Below are 18207 nucleotides of genomic sequence, written 5' to 3'. Positions count from 1 at the left end.
GGCACTGTCCCTGAGCCACTTTGTGTTCAAGGCTACCACTCAACCACTTGAGACACAGTGCCATTTCTGGTTTTTGAGTAGTTAATTGGAGATAGGGGACTTTTCTGTCCAGGCTGGCTGCAAACCATTATCCTCAGATCTCAGTTTCCTGAGATTACAGGTGTGAGCCATCAGTGCCTGGCTATTTTGAAATTTTGAATACAGGAAACTTCTTAAAACACAATGCATGCTTATCTCATGTCCCTCACAATAATTATCTCCTCCCTGTCAAACTTCCTATCTAACTCAAATGAGCACTCCTGTGCTGAGTCCTCTTAACTAGAAATGGCAATCTGGCGATCAGTTGGGGACATGCAAAAAAAACACAATTTCTGAAAATAAACACAATTCCTTCATTGCCTAGTTTTCTTTGATACATATGCAATATACATAAACACACACAAAATCAGATTATTTTTTGTTAGCCCAAGAAAAGCACAACAGTTTGTGTATACTTATACTTTTAGATTTGCTCTCTCACTGCCAGAATATAGGGTTCCCTGTGTTGGATTGCATCTACACAGAATGAACCATGGAGGGAAGGAGAAATGAAGTGATCTCAATGAGTAAAAGAAAATTAAACTACTCCTTTGTCTTATTCAAGAAAACAGTTGAAACCATGTGTAGACATTAAAATTCTAATCTAGTTTACTGGCTAGAATGATGGAATTTATGTTCTTGCTAGCCACATCAAGATTTAAATAATGTTATGTGACAGAGAAGATATACTGATCATTAAAAAGACAACAATTATTTGCATTGAGAGCTGAAAGCAATTTCAGAAACCTGCCTTAACCAAGCTGAGTGTTTGCAGTGGAATCGATATACAAGCACCTCACCTAGTGAAATGTGTAAATGAAGTACAAACCCCAATGAATTTCCAACTCCAATGAATATGGATCAAACAAAATCAAATCAATTGAGAGAACAGGTTCTGGAAATCATACAATGACTGTCTTTTGAACACAAAGTGCTGTGCAAAATCCAGGAACAAACAGATGTTCAAATCTCTTTCCCGTCTTTCTTCTAGTGTTTGTCTTATCATTTGGGAGAAGCTTTCTTGTATTGCAGTTTGATTACATGTGCATTTTGCAAATTTCCAGATGTGTTCAAATGTTTTAATCTACATTATGGCTTTATAATCTAGGTCCATATGATCTTCTAATCAGAGTTCTTATTTTCTCCAAACATTAAATGAAACTGAGAATTGTAATATACCCCATTCATTTTGAAAGAATGATGAATTTTGCCCCCAAACTCATCTTTCTATATCTAGTGGCCTTCCATCTTTTCAATAGGTAATTAGTCCCATTATGTTGTGCTATATAATAAATCTCTTGAAGAGAATATGTTCTTCTGCTCAGAAGAAGAAGGAGAACAAAAAAACCCTGAAAGTTAAGTTTGAGTTAATTTTCTCTCTCTTATTTGTATCAAGATAATTTGCCTACTTTAGGATAGACATCTGCTGGGCACTGGTGGCTTAAACCTGTAATCCTAGCTACTCAGAAGGCTAATATTTGAGGATTGGAGTTCGAAGCCAATCCAGGCACATAAACCCATGAGACTCTTAACTCCAATTAATCAGCAAAAATCTACAAGTGAATGTCTGACTTAAGTGGTAGAGTTCCAGTCAAGAAAGTGAGGTCCTGAATTCAAGCCCCAGTGTTGGTATGTATACACACACACACACACCCCACAGAGAGAGGTATCCTTCCTGCTGAGGTGGTATGGTGGTATCCATAAAGTCTTTCCCTTTATGCTTACTGCAATCCTGATTGCAGCACCATGGATTATGGGCAGATAATAAATTTATTAATCTCAATATGCTAAAGCTGTGTACACAATATGTAACAATCTAGTTGGAATGCAAAGTGGTCCTGAAAAGTTCAATTAAAAATGAGATAATATTTAATCAAAGAAGTATTCTAGTGGACTTGGAAGCTAGGGAGTTATAACAACTGTCTAGAAGGGTGTGATGATGGGAACCCACTGTCCATGAACTTCAGAAATGATTGGCAGGGTGAAATGATGTAAAAGTGAGACATCACCCAAGTAGTTTGGACTCTGATAAGCATTTCAATCTCTTATTTTCTTTTTTCTTTTTATAGTAATAAGAATAGAAGCTCTGAGGAAATCTGCAGTTAACTAATTACTAAGATGCTAAAGTCACTTCAAACAACAAAGAAAGCATAAAACTAAATAAAAAGGATGTCTTACCAAGGCAGAACAGAAAATCTGAATGGTAGTTTGCAAGACACTGGATACTTTAAAAAGAGAGAAGGATTGCCCAAAGAGAAATTACTTCCAAACTTAGACATGGAAAAGTCTAATATGTAGACATGGATAGAATCTGAGTAAAGGGATTTGAAGATAAAAGACACTAAAAAAATTTTAACTGTGTAAAAAGAACATAAGAGAAGAGAGAGTAACTGGCTACTTTTAAGAATTGGTAAGGACTTCTGCTTCACTCAGCTGGGAGTCAGTGACCTTTAACCTTTCCCATTGTTACTGCAATACCTCACAGTAAATTCCACCCCCCCCCCCCCACACACACTAATCATATCTATGTTACTATTGCTGAATCTGGTCAAAGAAAATGTTCCCAAGGCTATGGTCTACGTGTACATTTTTATTTAATGAACACTGAACTTCTTGAAGTAAAAATGTCTGACCTTGGGATACAGATACAGCTGTTGACCCCAGGGTATAAATACAGCTGTTTTGTGGTCAGACCTTAGGAATGTGTACCTTGGGTCACACAGACTAGTGCAAGCATTCAATAAAGCACAGATCTACACAGGCAGCCCCAGGAGAACCAAGCACATCAGCTCTTCAGCACTGACACCGTCTCAAGCCCAGACAGTTCAGCTCTGCCTTCGCTCATAGTTTTGAGAAACTGCATCTATTACAGCAAACTCCAAAGCTTACAAAAGCTATCATGTTGCTTAGTTAAACAGAGTAAATTCACAGAATTCTAGAGATTTTTCATATAACAATTGCCATGATTCTACCCTAACCTGACTCTACTAATGACTTGGTTTATGGCATTATGTGCTTACACTTGTATAAATGTTATCAGCTGGAAAAAACCCAACTGTTTGTCCTATAACAGTGCAGAGAGAAGGTGATCCAATGTAGTTCTAAAAGGAACCAGGGAAAAACTATATACAGCCTGAGCTGTGAATGGAAAAGTTACCTTGGCTTGTGCTATTCACAATATTGGATTATGTGGAAGAGAATCATTCTGATGACAGAAGTAAAATATTGAAATATCTGTGAAATATCTGTAGAAATTTCATTTATACAGGTTAAGAAGCTTTTGACAAGTCTATACTCAGGATTATTCTGCCATTCTTTTGCTCCTTCCTAGGAAGAATAAAAGCATTTTATTCATTCACTATAAAAGTTGGATTTTATAATTCTTAGTTATGTAAATCATAATGAAATGAGAAATTGGGCCTAGATATTGGTAATAAACTTAAATCTGTTCAAATAAAGACTTCTCAATACTCTTTACAAACATTTGTTCCTCTTATAAAACAACAACAAAAACAGCCAGATATTGTGGTGTGGGATGCTAATCCAGGCTGTAGAAAGGTGGAAACAGAAGATTTTGTTCATTGTTCAAGGCTGGCCTACACAAGTATTTCAGAGGGCCACTATGGGAAAAGGAAACTAAAATCAAAAGGACTAATGTGGACCAAGCTGTATGACACTCACCTACAAAGCATTATGCTCTGACTTTAATACCCAGTACTACCAAACCCTCCACTGCAAAGAAATTTTTAAAAAGCATACATTACTTTGTTACTTTTGGTTCATTCCTGTAATCTTAACTACTTAAGAGATCAGTAGACTGTCAACGTGCTATCTGTAACTGTAGCTCCTATTATTGATGATCCTCTTGTATCCCCTTCCTATGGTTATACCTACACTATCTCTGTATTTTAACTGAGTATATTGGAAATCATGTATACTGGTAAACAGTGGTATATAGGGTAAAAAAATACAAACAACTACAAAAGCAATACTTGCAAAACTGTTTGGTGTAAATGAACTGAACAACTCATGGGGGAAAGGGAAAGGGGGAGGCGGGAGGGGGGGAATGAGGGATGAGGTAACAAACTGTACAAGAAATGTATCCAATGCCTAACGTATGAAACTGTAACCTCTCTGTACATCAGTTTGATAATAAAAATTTGAGAAAAAAAAAGAGATCAGTAGGATCATGGTTTAAGGCAAAATGTTTTTAAGACCTCATTGAGACCAATGAAAAGAATGCAGTGGTGCATTCCTATTATCTCAGCTATATTAGGTAGTGTAAAAGAAGATCATGGTCCCAGCTAGCTTAATTCAAAAGCAAGACTACCTCTCAAAAGTAACCACAGCATGGGGCTGGGGATATGGCCTAGTGGCAAGAGAGCTTGCCTCGTATACATGAGGCCCTGGGTTCGATTCCCCAGCACCACATATACAGAAAATGGCCAGAAGTGGCGCTGTGGCTCAAGTGGTAGAGTGCTAGCCTTGAGTGAGAAAAGAAGCCAGGGACAGTGCTCAGGCCCTGAGTTCAAGCCCCAGGACTGGCAAAAAAAAAAAAGTAACCACAGCAAAATGAGCTGGAGGCCTGACTTAAGTCGTAGAGTACCTGCCTTGCAAGCACAAATCTCTGACCTCAAACCTCAGTACAGGTAATAAATAAATGAATAACAAAAATGAAGTACTCTAGGTTCAAATAAAAGAATTATGAGAATAATTCTACATTAAATATTCTACATTAAATAATAAATTATATATTAAATATTTGAGTAGTCAATTTACTGAAGTTAAATGATATAAAGCTCCAAATAAACATATTCAAAGGTCTACTTAAGGAGGGAGGGGAGAGGTGGAGAGGAGAGCGGAGCTCAAGACAAAAATGTTGTCTGTCTTTGTGCAACAGAACTGTGGCAAGCAGTCACCAGTGGGGAGTGAAGGCCTCCTCCACAGACCAGGGTTTTGTTCCTTAGCTGCCAAACAACAATTTACTTTTATGAGAATGAACAAAACTTCCACACCTTGCATTTTCCTCTGTCATTTTCCTCAACAAAAGCTAATAAAGACAGGGCTGTACATGCAGATTGAAGTTTGTAGAAAATCCCAAGGAAAAACATTGGCGAAAGAACTCTTGTTTTGTTTTCTTCTCTAGAGCCCGCCCCCGCTCCATACCTGACAGGGGCGCCTCTGCTCTGAGCAGGTTTCAGTAGGACTGTCACTGTGTTGTCAGTTTGATTTAAAGGTGTCTCAAGTTCATAAGCTGGCATAGATGGTGCTGGGGAAAAAGCATGAGATGGTAGACATATTATTTCTGGTTTATCATTGTAATTTATTCTTTTACAAAAAACGAAAACAAACACACAACAAAGTCTTCAGTATGCTTACTTCAAACTGCAGCTATTAACTGGCCACAAGCAAGGTTTATGAGTATTGTCTACACTGAAAAATCAAGAGGCTAAAACCAGCCCATACCGACTGACTGGCCTATCTTTTAGGTCCTTCGGGAGTGGTACAGGAGCACATCTGAAGTCTTAGTGAAGCTCTGTTTTGTGATTGGGATCCTGGCTAAATGGATGCAGTGTGCTGTCAAAACATTTATCAAGCTGGAAATTTGCAATCTGTGCACTGTAGTGTAAACATGTGATATTCACTAAAAGGTTTACTTTAAATACATATTGAGTTTGAAAATAATCAAAAGTTCCATAAAACTGAACTTTATACTTCATCTATCAAAGTTTCTCCCAAATCAAAGAACCCTCTTGCGCCAGGCACCGGTGCCTATGAGTTCCAGCCACTCATATCTGAGATCTGAGGATCGTGGTTCAAACCCAGCCAGGGAAGGAAAGTCCATGAGACTCTTATATATCCAATTAACCAGAAAATCAGAAGTGGCTCTGTGCCTTAAAGTGGTAGAGGGCTAGCCTTGAGGGAAAAAGCTCAGGGACAGTGCCCAAGCCCTGAGTTCAAGTACCACCACCACCAAGAACCCTCCTAAAGTTTAAGGAAAATGGTACAGGCCCATGGGACTTTGTGGTATTGAGGAGAGCAAGACTGATTCCATCCTGAATTCACTGAGAGCTCCCCTGCCCTCGGAAATTGAAAAGAATTAACTAACTTGTTGTTTAAATGTTATTTTTGGTGAACACATCCCCCCTCAAAAAAAATAGCCGATGTCAGCCAAAAAGTGGTGCTGTGGCTCAAGTGGCACAGTGCTAGCCTGGAGCAAAAAGAAGCCAGGGACAGTGCTCAGCCCCTGAGTCCAAACCCCAGGACTGGCAAAAAAAAAAAAAAAAATAGCTGATGTCTGCATGTTTGCAAATGGCTCAAATTTTGAGAAGTGTATCATGTCTGCTCATATTTTTTTAAAAAATGCTGAAACTGCCCTATGTGGAAAGTCCCTGTTGCTGTACTAAAATTATATAATCTGCCTGACCACCTGCATTGTGGTTTTTGCCTTTATAAGCCCACCCCCAAGGCTGGACAGGGTCGCAGATTTAGCTCCTGAGTCAGTTCTGGGTCCCTGGCTTGTCAGTTCACTTTTTACTTCCCCAATAAAGCCATCTTTACTTGAGACTGTCTCCCTGTGGTAGACTCTAAGGAGAGACCAGGAATCCCCTCCCTGGACTCTGTAACAGTTTGAGCTGGAAATAACCAGGTTGTGGGTGCTCAGGAAAGAATGCAGCAGACACACATGGGAACTGAAAAATGATCTACTGAATTTGACTTTTGGATGTATTTTGTTCTAATCAATGTAACAACTTCAGTTCAATCAGCATCTTGGGAGCTTCAGAGTTAGGCATCTCAGAGGATGAGAAACTATTCTCCAGTTATGCAGTTCAAAGTAACAGAGAGACAAAGAGAGAGCATTGCAGGCAAATAGAATTTCACAAATATTAGTTCTCTTCCCAAAGTGAAAGCAATTTCCAGGCCATTTGCCGGCATTCTTTCTTCTCACCATAAGGCAGTACCACCTCTTTTCAGTAATTACGCCCTACTATGGACAAGACAAATCACCAAGCGGATCTGTGGTGTGTGGGCAGAAGGGGATTGCTGTTTTCTTCACCCACCGGAAGATGTCTGTGATGGACAATCTGGAGATCTTTCCTTTCTTCCAGAAACAGCTCTTCTTCAATGATATATAAAAATGCTTTTATGTAATAGACATGATTTGTTCCTTAGTTTTGCCTAACAAATTTTCTCTGTATTCAAAATTAACTCCAAATCCTAACACAGAATTATACCTTGGTGTGAGGCCAATTCCTTCTCTCAGATCCATGAAAACAGAATGTAAATCTCATGCACTGTACCTATTTTTTTTCTTTTTTCGAGATGAGGTCTCGCTGTTTGCCCAGACTGGCCCTTATTTCCTAGGCATTAGTAATCCTCTTGGTTCAGCTTCCTGAGTAGCAAGGACTCGTACCTGGCAACTTTTTTAATATTAGAAAAATCAAATCGCTACTCTTGAGCCTGTATAGGCTAACTAAAATGCCAAGTTTCCTTTCTTTTGGACAGAGTTATATGAACTCCAAGTATTAGCAGTGGCCAGATTCAGTACGGTTGGAATTTTGAATGAATAAATATGAGCACAGGGAATATTTTTTGGTAAAAGAATACCTTCATTAAAATGATTACTGAAATATGTTTTCCACTGGAGAAATATTTTAAAATTACTTAGGGGCATACAAATTGGCGTATACTTCCTAAGTTCCCATGACAAATTGATGCATTAGTTAATATCTTAATATCTTGATAAGTATCATAATGCTCTCACTTTAAGGAACATATTTGTTCTATTAAGATAAGAGAGGAAGTACATAAGTAATCAGAGCTAAAACCCAAATCTTCTGACTTCACATCCAGTGGTTTTTCTGATCATTTACCTGTACCACTTCTGTCATTTTTAACCTATAAGGTTGACTTTTCCCCTACTTTTTAAATTCACAAAACCAGGTGCTTCACATTGGATATCAAATATGCATTAAATCTTCAGTCAAGTTTGTGCTGAAAAGCTTGGTCTTCCAATGAATAAGTATGATTTATAATTAGTTAAAAGAAAGATTTCAAAATGTTCTCCCTCACAACCTAGCAGACCACTGATAATAGTCTACTTCTGCACATTCCTTCCTTTCTATTCCAAACAAATACTTTTATAAAGCTAAGAATTAAGGGCAATAGATAACAAAATTGGGCAGAATATTGCTGTTGTGACAGTGGATGATACCTCCACTCACTCTCCTCCTGCTCCTCCTACCTGTTTATGGCTTGGATATAAAATGCCAAAGGTTCCTGTGTTGAAGGCTTGGTACCAGCTGATGGCACTATTGAGAGGTGGTTGGGTCATACAGGGCTGAATGGGCCATCAGTTGGAGGGAGCAGTCACCGGGAGACGCCTTTTAAGGATATGCCTTGTCCCAGAACCATCTCTCTGCTTCCCAGCCAACATGATGAGAGTGTGGCTTGGCTCCACTATGTGTTCTCCCCATGATGTTCAGTCTCTTCACAGGCTCAACGTGACAGGACCAATGAACCATGGACTGAGACCTCAGAAACCACAGCCAAAATAGCCAAAACAAATGTTTCCTCTTTTAAGTTGTTCTTTCTGAGGTATTTTGTCCAAGTGACAGAGACAACAGACTAAGATAATTCCTCACAAAACAGAAAACAAAGTCAAAACTCAAATACTTCCAGGTGCTAGTGACTCACACCTACATCAGGAGGCTGAGCTCTGAGGATCATGACTCAAAGCCAGCCGGGCAGGAAGCCCATGATACTCTTAGTTCCACTTAATCACTATCCTCTCCCTCCCCTCCCCCTGCAAACTTCCCCAAACAAAGAAAACAATTCCAAAAGTAGAGCTGTGGCACAAGTGGTAGAGAGCCAGCTTTGAGATAAAAAGCTAAAGGATTGTGCCCAGACCCTGACTTCTAGCCAGTTTCTCTGCACATACAAAAAACAAGAAAACCAACCAACCAAACAGACAAAACAAGACAACCCTTAAATATTTTCCCATTCCCATCCAAAGGATGGAGGAAAAATTTTAAAAAGGGGAAAAAATAAAACAAATCTGTTTATTGTGGTTACATATATACCATACCAGATGGCAACTTCATTTCCTCCAGTCTGAAGTACAAAGACATATTATGCACAGTTGAACATGCCCAGAAATATTTCCCAAATTATATCTTTTGTTGGATGATATAATCAAGTCTCTTTCCAGCAGAAAGCTGGGGGCCCTAAGTGCCTGGTGCTAACCTCTATGGAGCCACTCTCTGCAAGATGGAAAACTACTAACAGCAAAAGTTCCAAGGCAGGCTGCTCTTCTCCTGAGCTCATGGCTCAAGCATGACACACATTTTCCCAACATTGCTGCTCTGCTGTCTTGAGATTACAAAGAGGATCAAGGTGCTTTAAGGGAACTTCCTGCCTCATCTCCAAGTCCTTCAGGGCAGACTGCTCTAACTGGCCCTTGTTTAACACAGGAGGACTTTACGCTCTCAACTGATAAAATACTTAGAATATTTCACCTAATGCCTTAAGTGTGAGGGTCAGGCATCCAGAGGTGTGTGTGTCTGACTAAGATAAGTTTGTGATGCAAGCTTGGCTTGGAGGTGGGGAGGTATGGAGCTAGTCCCTCAGCTTTTTGTTTAAGGCTGGTGCCCCATTAGTTGAGCCACACATTCACTTCTGGCACTTTGCTGGTTAAATAGAGATAAGAGTGTTATATATTTTCCTTCTGGGGGTGGCTTTGAATGGTGAGTCTTAGATCTCAGCCTCCTGAGTAGTTAGGGTTAGAGGCACAAGCCACTGGTACTTGACTCAAGCTTGGCGTTTGGGACATCAGGAACGTAAAAGTACAAAATTTCTGCTTCTGATGAAAAACACAGCATAATCCATGAATGTATAATACCTGATATTTTGGTTGTGAACTGGTTTGTTGCAGGAGGTCCGAAGCCCTTAGCCGTGCTTGCCTGGATGGTGAAGGAATACGTGGTCCCCGGATACAGTCCAAAAAACAGAAAATGAGTTTCATTTCCTAGTTTTGAAACTCTTCCACTTTGATTGGATAAATCTATTTCTGGATCAAATGAACTGACTGCTTTGTAGACAATCTGCAAAGAGAATAAGGATGTGATGAAATCCCTGTAGCAGGTGGACCTAGGCTGCATATTTATCCACCATAGCCTTCTGCACCGTCAGACCCTGTGTTGGAAACTGCCTTCTACATTCACTCTTCAAATCCAGAATCCACAGAATGGAGCAGCAGCTCAGCCAAACCTGTGAGGAGTTTTCTCCTTCACAGAGGAACTTAAAGCCAGTAGAGGAGAGTGTGAAGGATAAGTTCAGATGTAAGCTGATACCTTAAAGTTCTTTGTTTTCCAAGTGTCAGTTTTATAAAACCACGTAACAGCTGATTTAGAACAAAATAACAAAACAAGACAACTAGCTCAGAGATAAGAAGCATGAAAGGCTTCATCTCTAATCTAGTGGCCATGATTTGATTTAGCACTAAATAGGATTATTGTTTACTAGGAACAAGGACACATTTAAGTATTTTCAATCACTGTGGGCAAAGTTGTCTGCTCTAAAAATAAACCCTACACTCATGCCAGTAGCTCTCAGGGCTCTGAACCGAGTGCTCATTTGGGGTCACAGTCATTTTTCTTCCAGTACAATACTGTCCAACAGAACTTCCCACTGTGATGGAAATGTTCTCTTCAGCACCGTTCACTTCAATATGGCATCCACAAGCCATGTGTGACAACGGAGTGCTTGAAATGTGGCTCCTGAGTAGAAGGAAACAAGAATTCCATTTTATTTTAATTCATAACAATTTAAATCAGGGATGGGGATGTGGCTTAGAGGTAGAGTGCTTGACTAGCATGTAGTAAGCATTAGGTTTGATTCCTCAGCACCACATAAACAGAAAAGGCTGGAAGCGGCACTGCGGCTCAAGTGGTAGAGTGCTAGCCTTGAGCAAAAAGGAAGCCAGGGACAGTGCCCAGGCCCTGAATTCAAGCCTCAAGACTGGCAAAAAAAATTAACTTAAATCAGCATGCATGACTGGAAAGGGGCATACTAGCAGATATACCTCTAGCAATTTTGATTGTATTTGTTACATATCCTGTTTTCGTGGGCTGGATAAGTCTGGAATGTTTAAAAAATAAATAAAACATAGGTGCCTTTAAATTTTGCCTTTTCAACAGATTTTTTTTTTAAAAAAAGAATTTCAGGATGAGTTCATCAACTATTCAGGAACATGTACTTCAGGGGTGATTACTAACTTCTACTGGTTGTAATGATATAATTTTTAAATGTGGCATATTCAAAAGTTTTAAATTGCAAAACTGAGCACTTTCCTTGCTTCTAAATAAGTAAACTTACTCATAATTTATGTGCATGAACACTAGCACTGTTATTATACAGAGTGATAATTGACATTCTTTCTTCTTATGTTTATACCATGTCATTATAATTAAGAAGACCTCTCTGAAAGAATATTTAGATTGACTCGACTGAGCTCTGGCAAGAAAAATACCTGATGTATACATTAATCACTGGAGTGAATGATACCATCAGAGTGAGGCAGGAAATCTGTTAACCCTGTAGTAGACTTTCCACTCAAGGTGAAGGAAGTTTACACAGTACAAGACTAGATCTGCTAGGGGAGGGAGCTCAGCAATACAAACGTCCATGCCCTCACTTGCTTCCTTAGTTCCCCATTCTGGATCCTCCATAGAAAAAGGTAGCTCCAAGGAGGAAGTGTGCAACGAGGCAGAATAAATTCTCCTCAAACTTTACTCATTCTTTCACTCACTCATTCACGCATTCAAAGCCTCTTTGCTGAGAGCCCCTAACCTTCCTAGTGCTGTGTTCTGAGCAGGAGTATCACCTGTGATTCAGGCACTGCACAGCCCCTGGTATGGGGAGGTGAAGAAGCAGTCCAGCACTTAGGATACTATTTAATTGCATTGAGGGTGAGCACTGCCTACAAGGGTGATGTTCGTCTTTTCATTCATTTTACTGCCTTGAATAGAAACTAAGGGCTCATACAGGCACACCCAACGAAGTCTGGGCACCTTTGCTTCCATTTTCACCTGCTTCTCCAGACTACTGAATAAATCACACTGCATTATGTTACCCTCTGTTCTGTGGCCCAGGTTTTGCTTGTGCAATCCCCCTCTTTACGAGTTCTCTACTTTTTTGGGGTTTGGCTGGTTGTTTTTCCCAGAAGTTATATAGCTTGAATACAGGACCTCATGTTTTTGCTTGGCTTTTTCTGCTCAAGACTGGTACTTTATCACTTGAGTCACCTCTCTTGGATTTGTCTGACCATACTAGATTGGACCCAGGTCCTCAGACCTCAGCTTCCTGAGTAGTACAGCTAGGCTCACATGAAATAAATATAGGTAAGAAGAAAGGAAATTCATTTTGGAAATGTTTTCAAAGATGTTGCCGTTAGGATTACATGAAATATAGGTAAGAAGGAAGGAAATTCATTTGGGAAATGTTTTCAGAGATGTTGCAGAGTTCAGGTGAGACAAGGATACACAGGTGTCTACCTATACCTCAGGCCAGAGTCCCAGTTTTGCTTATTTATAGTCTTTTCAAGACTGGCTTACTAATCACATTGGTCAGCTAATGCCTGCAGCTGAAACTGCTTATATCCTTCACTGGGAGATGAGTCAAAGATGCAGTAAAATCTCTTGCTTAGTCTTAAATCACAATTTAAGTATGTCAGAGGAATCAGAACATTTCGTGTAATTATATCTCCTTCTCGAGGAATGACTGATGTCTTATTCTTTCTGATTCCATTGTGATCAGCAAATATTCAGCACTCAGTATATATTTCCTAAAAAGACTCCTGAGAAAAGCACGTCTTTACCTGTGCTCATGTAAAACCTTTATACCCAGGCAAGCAGAATCCTTGCTCTACCAGTGTAGACTATGAAGCAGAAGACTCCTCACCCCAGGGTGGATGAGCTGGAGTTGCCTATGGTCATGAAGCCCAGGACAAACTTCGCTGGGGGTTCTAATCTGTCTTTAGACACAGCCCTTAACAATCTGGTAAAAAATGACAAATTCTCTCCCTTTGTCCCTACAAAGTGCATGAATATGATAATTCATGCCCTCCTAACAATTATGAATCCTCTTCCTCACCTCTAATACATGTACTCGTGTCAGAAAGTTCACGGCTCCATCCCCATTCCCATCCGCCCCACCCCACCCCCGAAATTACTCACAGAGACCTAGGTGGCTGAATCCTGAGTGAGATTGAGGCCTAGAGGAAAGCTAACTTCCGTAACTCCACAGCTTGTCCCAGAGGCCACAGGCAGCCAGCAGCTGCGGTCTGCCTGACAGTGATGTTCAAGGTACCACTGTGCACGGCCATACTCAAATCCACAGGCAACGCATCCCTTCCAAGCTTCTTTTTCAATTGTTCATTCAGCAAATGCTGATTAAGTGCCTATTAAGTACTTGGCAGTGGAAGAGGCAGCAGGGAAGCTCCCAGAAGGGAAGTTTGGGAAGGCTTTACACCTACACATGTTTGCTGAATGAGGGTGAGGACATTTTAATGAAGCCTCTGTAAAGGCGATGATACCATGTAGGAATCTGAGTGATTATATGAGATGCCCAAGAGAAAGCACCATCACACAAAAACGAAATGTGAGAAAGAGGGGAAGTTAAATTTAGGTGAGACCCAATAACCTAATTGCTGAGTGCCTAGGACCATATATAATGAAGCGTATCAACATGACCTTTAAGATATGGAAACAAGAGGTTCTTATTATGTCCTATATGCAGGTTTTTTTTTTCTTTTTAACTTCTCGTAGTTCTCTGTACTTGTGTCTTGCATATAAGATTAATTGATCTGTGGAAGGGAAAGGGAATCACAGAAACAGCAGGACAAAGGATGAACCAATGCAACATTGACATCCGCTTGTTACTACATTGGACATGAACCTTGCAACTTGGGGGTGGGAGGGAACAGGGATGAGTAGGTGGGAGAAAATGAGGGATGAGGTAACAATGATTTAGCTCAATAGCTATGTACATGTGATCATTTAAGACTAAGCTAAGCAAGATGAACGCCAAGATTTGGAAACAATCAGTTTTTCATTGTTGTTATTTTGAATGTACTATATGAAGAAATAGTTTTCTTTCCTATGGTTTATCCGTTGTCACTGTATTTGGCTTTGGTACCCTGGGTATTGTATGTTCATTTATCTGGATTAGGGAAGGGAAGGGGAACATCAAAGTATTGAGACAAAGGATAAAGGGTGAACCAATGCAACAGCTATATACACAAGACACTATGTTGAAAATTAGCTGTACAACTCAGGGTGAGGAAGAACTAGGGGGAGGGAAGGTGGAAGAAAAATGAGGGAGGAGGTAAAAAATTTGACAAGAAATGTATGTACACCTTACGAATGTAACTGTAACCCCTCTGTATATCACCCTGACACCAAAATTAAATTAAAAAAATAAAAACAAACATACTCATTACCTTACTTATGTAGCTGTAACCCCCCCTCATCACCTTTTCAATAAAAATAAAAATTTAAAATTTTAAGTGAGCTGGAACGAACCATGCATATATATAGTGCTTTTGATTTCCAAGTTAAGTGCCTAATATCTTCCAAAATTATCTACCACTTTCTCCTTTAAGTTTCTAATTATAAATGGAGAGTTTCATGGACAGTACACTGGATTAAGAGTTTAAGGAACTAAAATTCCAGGAGTAGAGTTGGGAGTAATTACAGCCAGTATAACCAACAGGCCGCTGGGAATATGGCCTAGTGGCAAGAGAGCTTGCCTTATATACACGAAGCCCTGGGTTCGATTCCCCAGCACCACATATATAGAAAACAGCCAGAAGTGGCACTGTGGCTCCAGTGGTAGAGTGCTAGCCTTAAGCAAAAAGAAAAGCAGCCAGGGACAGTGTTCAGGCCCTGAGTTCAGTGCCCAGGACTGGCAAAAAAAAAAAAAAAACCAACCAAACAAACAAACAAAAAACCAAAAACCAAAAACAAACAAACAGGCCTTTAATTGAGATTTCCATAAATACAAAGAAATAAATAATTAAGTCAAATTTCAGAGGTAGAAAGGTCTTTAGGATACATGAAAGGAAAGGAGATTACTTGAATGGAAACTGGAAAAGCAGCTGAAGTATGTATATTATGGGAGAAGAGAGAAGATGCGCAGGTAGGGATGTATGAAAATTCAGAAGACATAGATAAAAAGTTCATATGTATAGCTCATTGAATTCAGAAGAAAAAAAACAGGACATGAGGTGATAAATATAAACTGAGATTAGTTCATGGGAAATATTCAGTATAGAAACCAAATTTCTTTTTATTAATTTTTAAGACTTTTTTATTGGAAAGATGATATACAGAGGGTTACAGTTCCACCTCAGTCAATGGTGGTTGAGCCCATGTTATCCAGACTCAAGATCTTGAGATCTTGAACTCTTGGTATGCCACTGTCCTAATCAACTGAAAAGTTCAGTCCTTTCTACTCTACTTTATTCCTGAACAAAACACTTTACCCAGTTCATTCACATGTTAAACTGACAACCTGAGTTTGTTACTTCATTTCTTCTTCCCATGGTTAGATGCCAAAAGCCTAGCTGCTTCTAGAAGAGACATGACACTTTTTGTTGTTGTTTTTCTTTTGTTCTGAAATTTATGTAAATCAAACCCTTGTTTTTAATTTGTGCTGGTACTGGGGCTTGAACCCCGGGCCTAGACATTATCCCTTAGTTTTTTCCACTCAAGACTGGTACTCTACTACTTGAGGCATAAATCAAGTTCTGGCTTTTGGGTGATTAATTGAAGATAAGATCTTGCCCAGGCTAGCTTTGAACCCTGATTTTCAGAACTCAGCCAGAATTATAGCCATGAGCCACCAGTGATGGCCAAACTTAAATTTTTCTTTTCTTTCTCTCCCTCCTTCCTTCCCTCTCTTTCTCCCTCCCTTCTTTCCTTCCCTCCTTCCTTCTTTCCTTTTCCTTCTTTCCTTCTCTCTTTCTCTGTCTTCTTTCTTTCTCTCATTCTCCTTCTGCCTCTCTGTCTGTCCTTTTTTTCCTGTTGTTGGGTTACTCTGATGATCATTAGGTAACTGAGAAACACAAAAGATGCAGACATTTGGAGCTGTAGCCAAATGCATTCCTGACTGATAAACTTCTAGAAATAAGTTTAATGTGCAATGTTTAAATTGTGATACTCTCATATTGCCTACAAAAATATACTACTCCAATAAGTCTACATACTTGTCCATGTTACTGACTAACTCTTGATATTATAGAGATTTAAACATTTTGTCTATTGCATTGCTTAATGGTTAGGTTGAACAGACATATTACCCTTTGTGTGTACGTGAGATCTTTGCAAGCCAATGCCATTGTTTATTCCAATTCTTCACCCATGCTTTTCCTAAGGCGTTGTTTTGTCTTTAACTTATTAAACTGTATTGAGTCTGTATCACAAGCAATTTTATCCCAGTCTATTTACAGGAAGACTTTCTACATCAAATCATTCATTATTCTGAAATAAAGTATTTTTTGAGACAAGGTCTCATTATGTAGCTAAGGTTAGCCATAACCCCTTTGATCCTCCTGCCTCAGGATCCCCAGTACCAGGATTATAAGCATGCAGCAGTATGCCAGGCTGCAGTTTAAAATCTTACATAATCAAATTCAGTCTTTTGAAATTAAAAAAAAATCTAGAATACACGTTTCTATATACAACAATCTGTTTTTACTTCTGGTCTTCAAAAAATCATCCAAGTACATCACTTGTCCTAAAGAAATACACTGATTTATTACTGAAGTTCTTTTCCCAACCATGATCATTCATCTGCCTTTCCAGGGTTTATCTATATTCCTATGTGACTCCATGACAGAATCCATTGTCCTTATGATCTCTGCTTCATTGGAGACAACTGTTGTTTTATTCTCTAATTATAGGGTCTGTGCCAGAAGACTGTAATCCTCCAGAGAGGGACCCAGTCTGATTTCAGGTTGATCTTTCATTCCAGCAGGAAGCTGTGTTGACTGCGGACTCTAGCATAGTCTGGGTGAATCAGCACAATGGAGCACATCAGCTAATCAAGAGTCCCCTTTTGAGATTCTACCTAGGTCTCCCTTCCTCCTTACATTTAGAAATCTGCTGGGAAATAGAGAAAGATTTGGTGTCCATAAAACGTGTACTTAAGCCCAATTCACATATTTGCCATTTCCCCCTTGGATGCACAGAAAAATGAGTCTACCTGCTCCATTTACGAATATCCGATTTCTAAAACATTGATTTATGACACATTCCCCACATCCCTATGTACTAGCACTTATATCAGTGTTCAACTGGGAGAGCTTGGCTGCTGAGTCAGAGAGATAAATGAGCTCTTCCTTTGAATTATTATTTTCCCCGCTGTTTGCATGGTCAAGTTACTTATCACACAAAGATAAATGTCCAGTGGGATGAGAAAGAAAGGATTTTGCTATTATTTTCTGTCTAGATAACAACATGGGACTTTGAGGACAAGGGGGTTTACTGCTTGGATCCCAAAGTGGACTTCAAGGATTATGTTTTCAAGTAAACAAATCAAATATCCTTGGGAAAAATCCCCCAAACGAGAGGCTTGATAATGTCCATAGGACCAAATGAAGTAAAGGATTCTTATCATTAAGCATCAAAACTGAATTCATTTGATATAATTCTAAAGCTTTAAAATTTTTAGAAAATGCTGAGCCATGAATTTTCATAACACTATAGAAACTTTTTTACAATGATCATTAACAACAGTATGAAAATCAACTTAGTTCTTTATCTTTCTTCGTTTTGCTACTAATCAATTTTTCTTTGCATTTCAATACCAATTTTCCAAAGGTCTCAGGAAACGTCAATGAAAGGCTAGGTGGGCCAGAGAAGGGGCTCATCAGTGATTAGGGCTGACAGCTCATCTGCATGGGCTTTTGTCAGGAGTTTGAAAGGGACTCAGGCAGAGGTTCCAAGGGAGGGCCTGCCACAATTTTTAGAAACCTTACAACATGTAATTTTGTTGAATTTGCATTCAAATAAATGCTAGCTTAAAAATGTACCTACTTGTTTCTATGACAATAGGAACAATGAAGCA

General features: G+C 39.3%; 1 protein-coding gene across 8 annotated transcripts in view; it reads right to left on the bottom strand.

Annotated features, from left to right (window-relative positions):
* Ptprm (protein tyrosine phosphatase receptor type M) overlaps window positions 1-18207 on the bottom strand; it is a 767348-nt gene that overhangs the window by 300254 nt on the left and 448887 nt on the right. For all 8 annotated transcript variants that reach the window (XM_048363182.1, XM_048363174.1, XM_048363176.1 and 5 more), the window contains 2 exons: window positions 9980-10181; window positions 5245-5347 (listed from right to left, as the gene is read on the bottom strand). In XM_048363182.1, the coding sequence (XP_048219139.1) occupies window positions 5245-5347; window positions 9980-10181 (305 nt within the window). The remainder of the gene's footprint in view (window positions 1-5244; window positions 5348-9979; window positions 10182-18207) is intronic.

This window comes from Perognathus longimembris, chromosome 15, assembly GCF_023159225.1.
Source record: "Perognathus longimembris pacificus isolate PPM17 chromosome 15, ASM2315922v1, whole genome shotgun sequence".
NCBI classification, from domain to species: domain Eukaryota; kingdom Metazoa; phylum Chordata; class Mammalia; order Rodentia; family Heteromyidae; genus Perognathus; species Perognathus longimembris.
The sequence above is the reverse complement of the archived record's forward strand: the minus strand, read 5'-3'. Positions and strand labels throughout refer to the sequence as shown.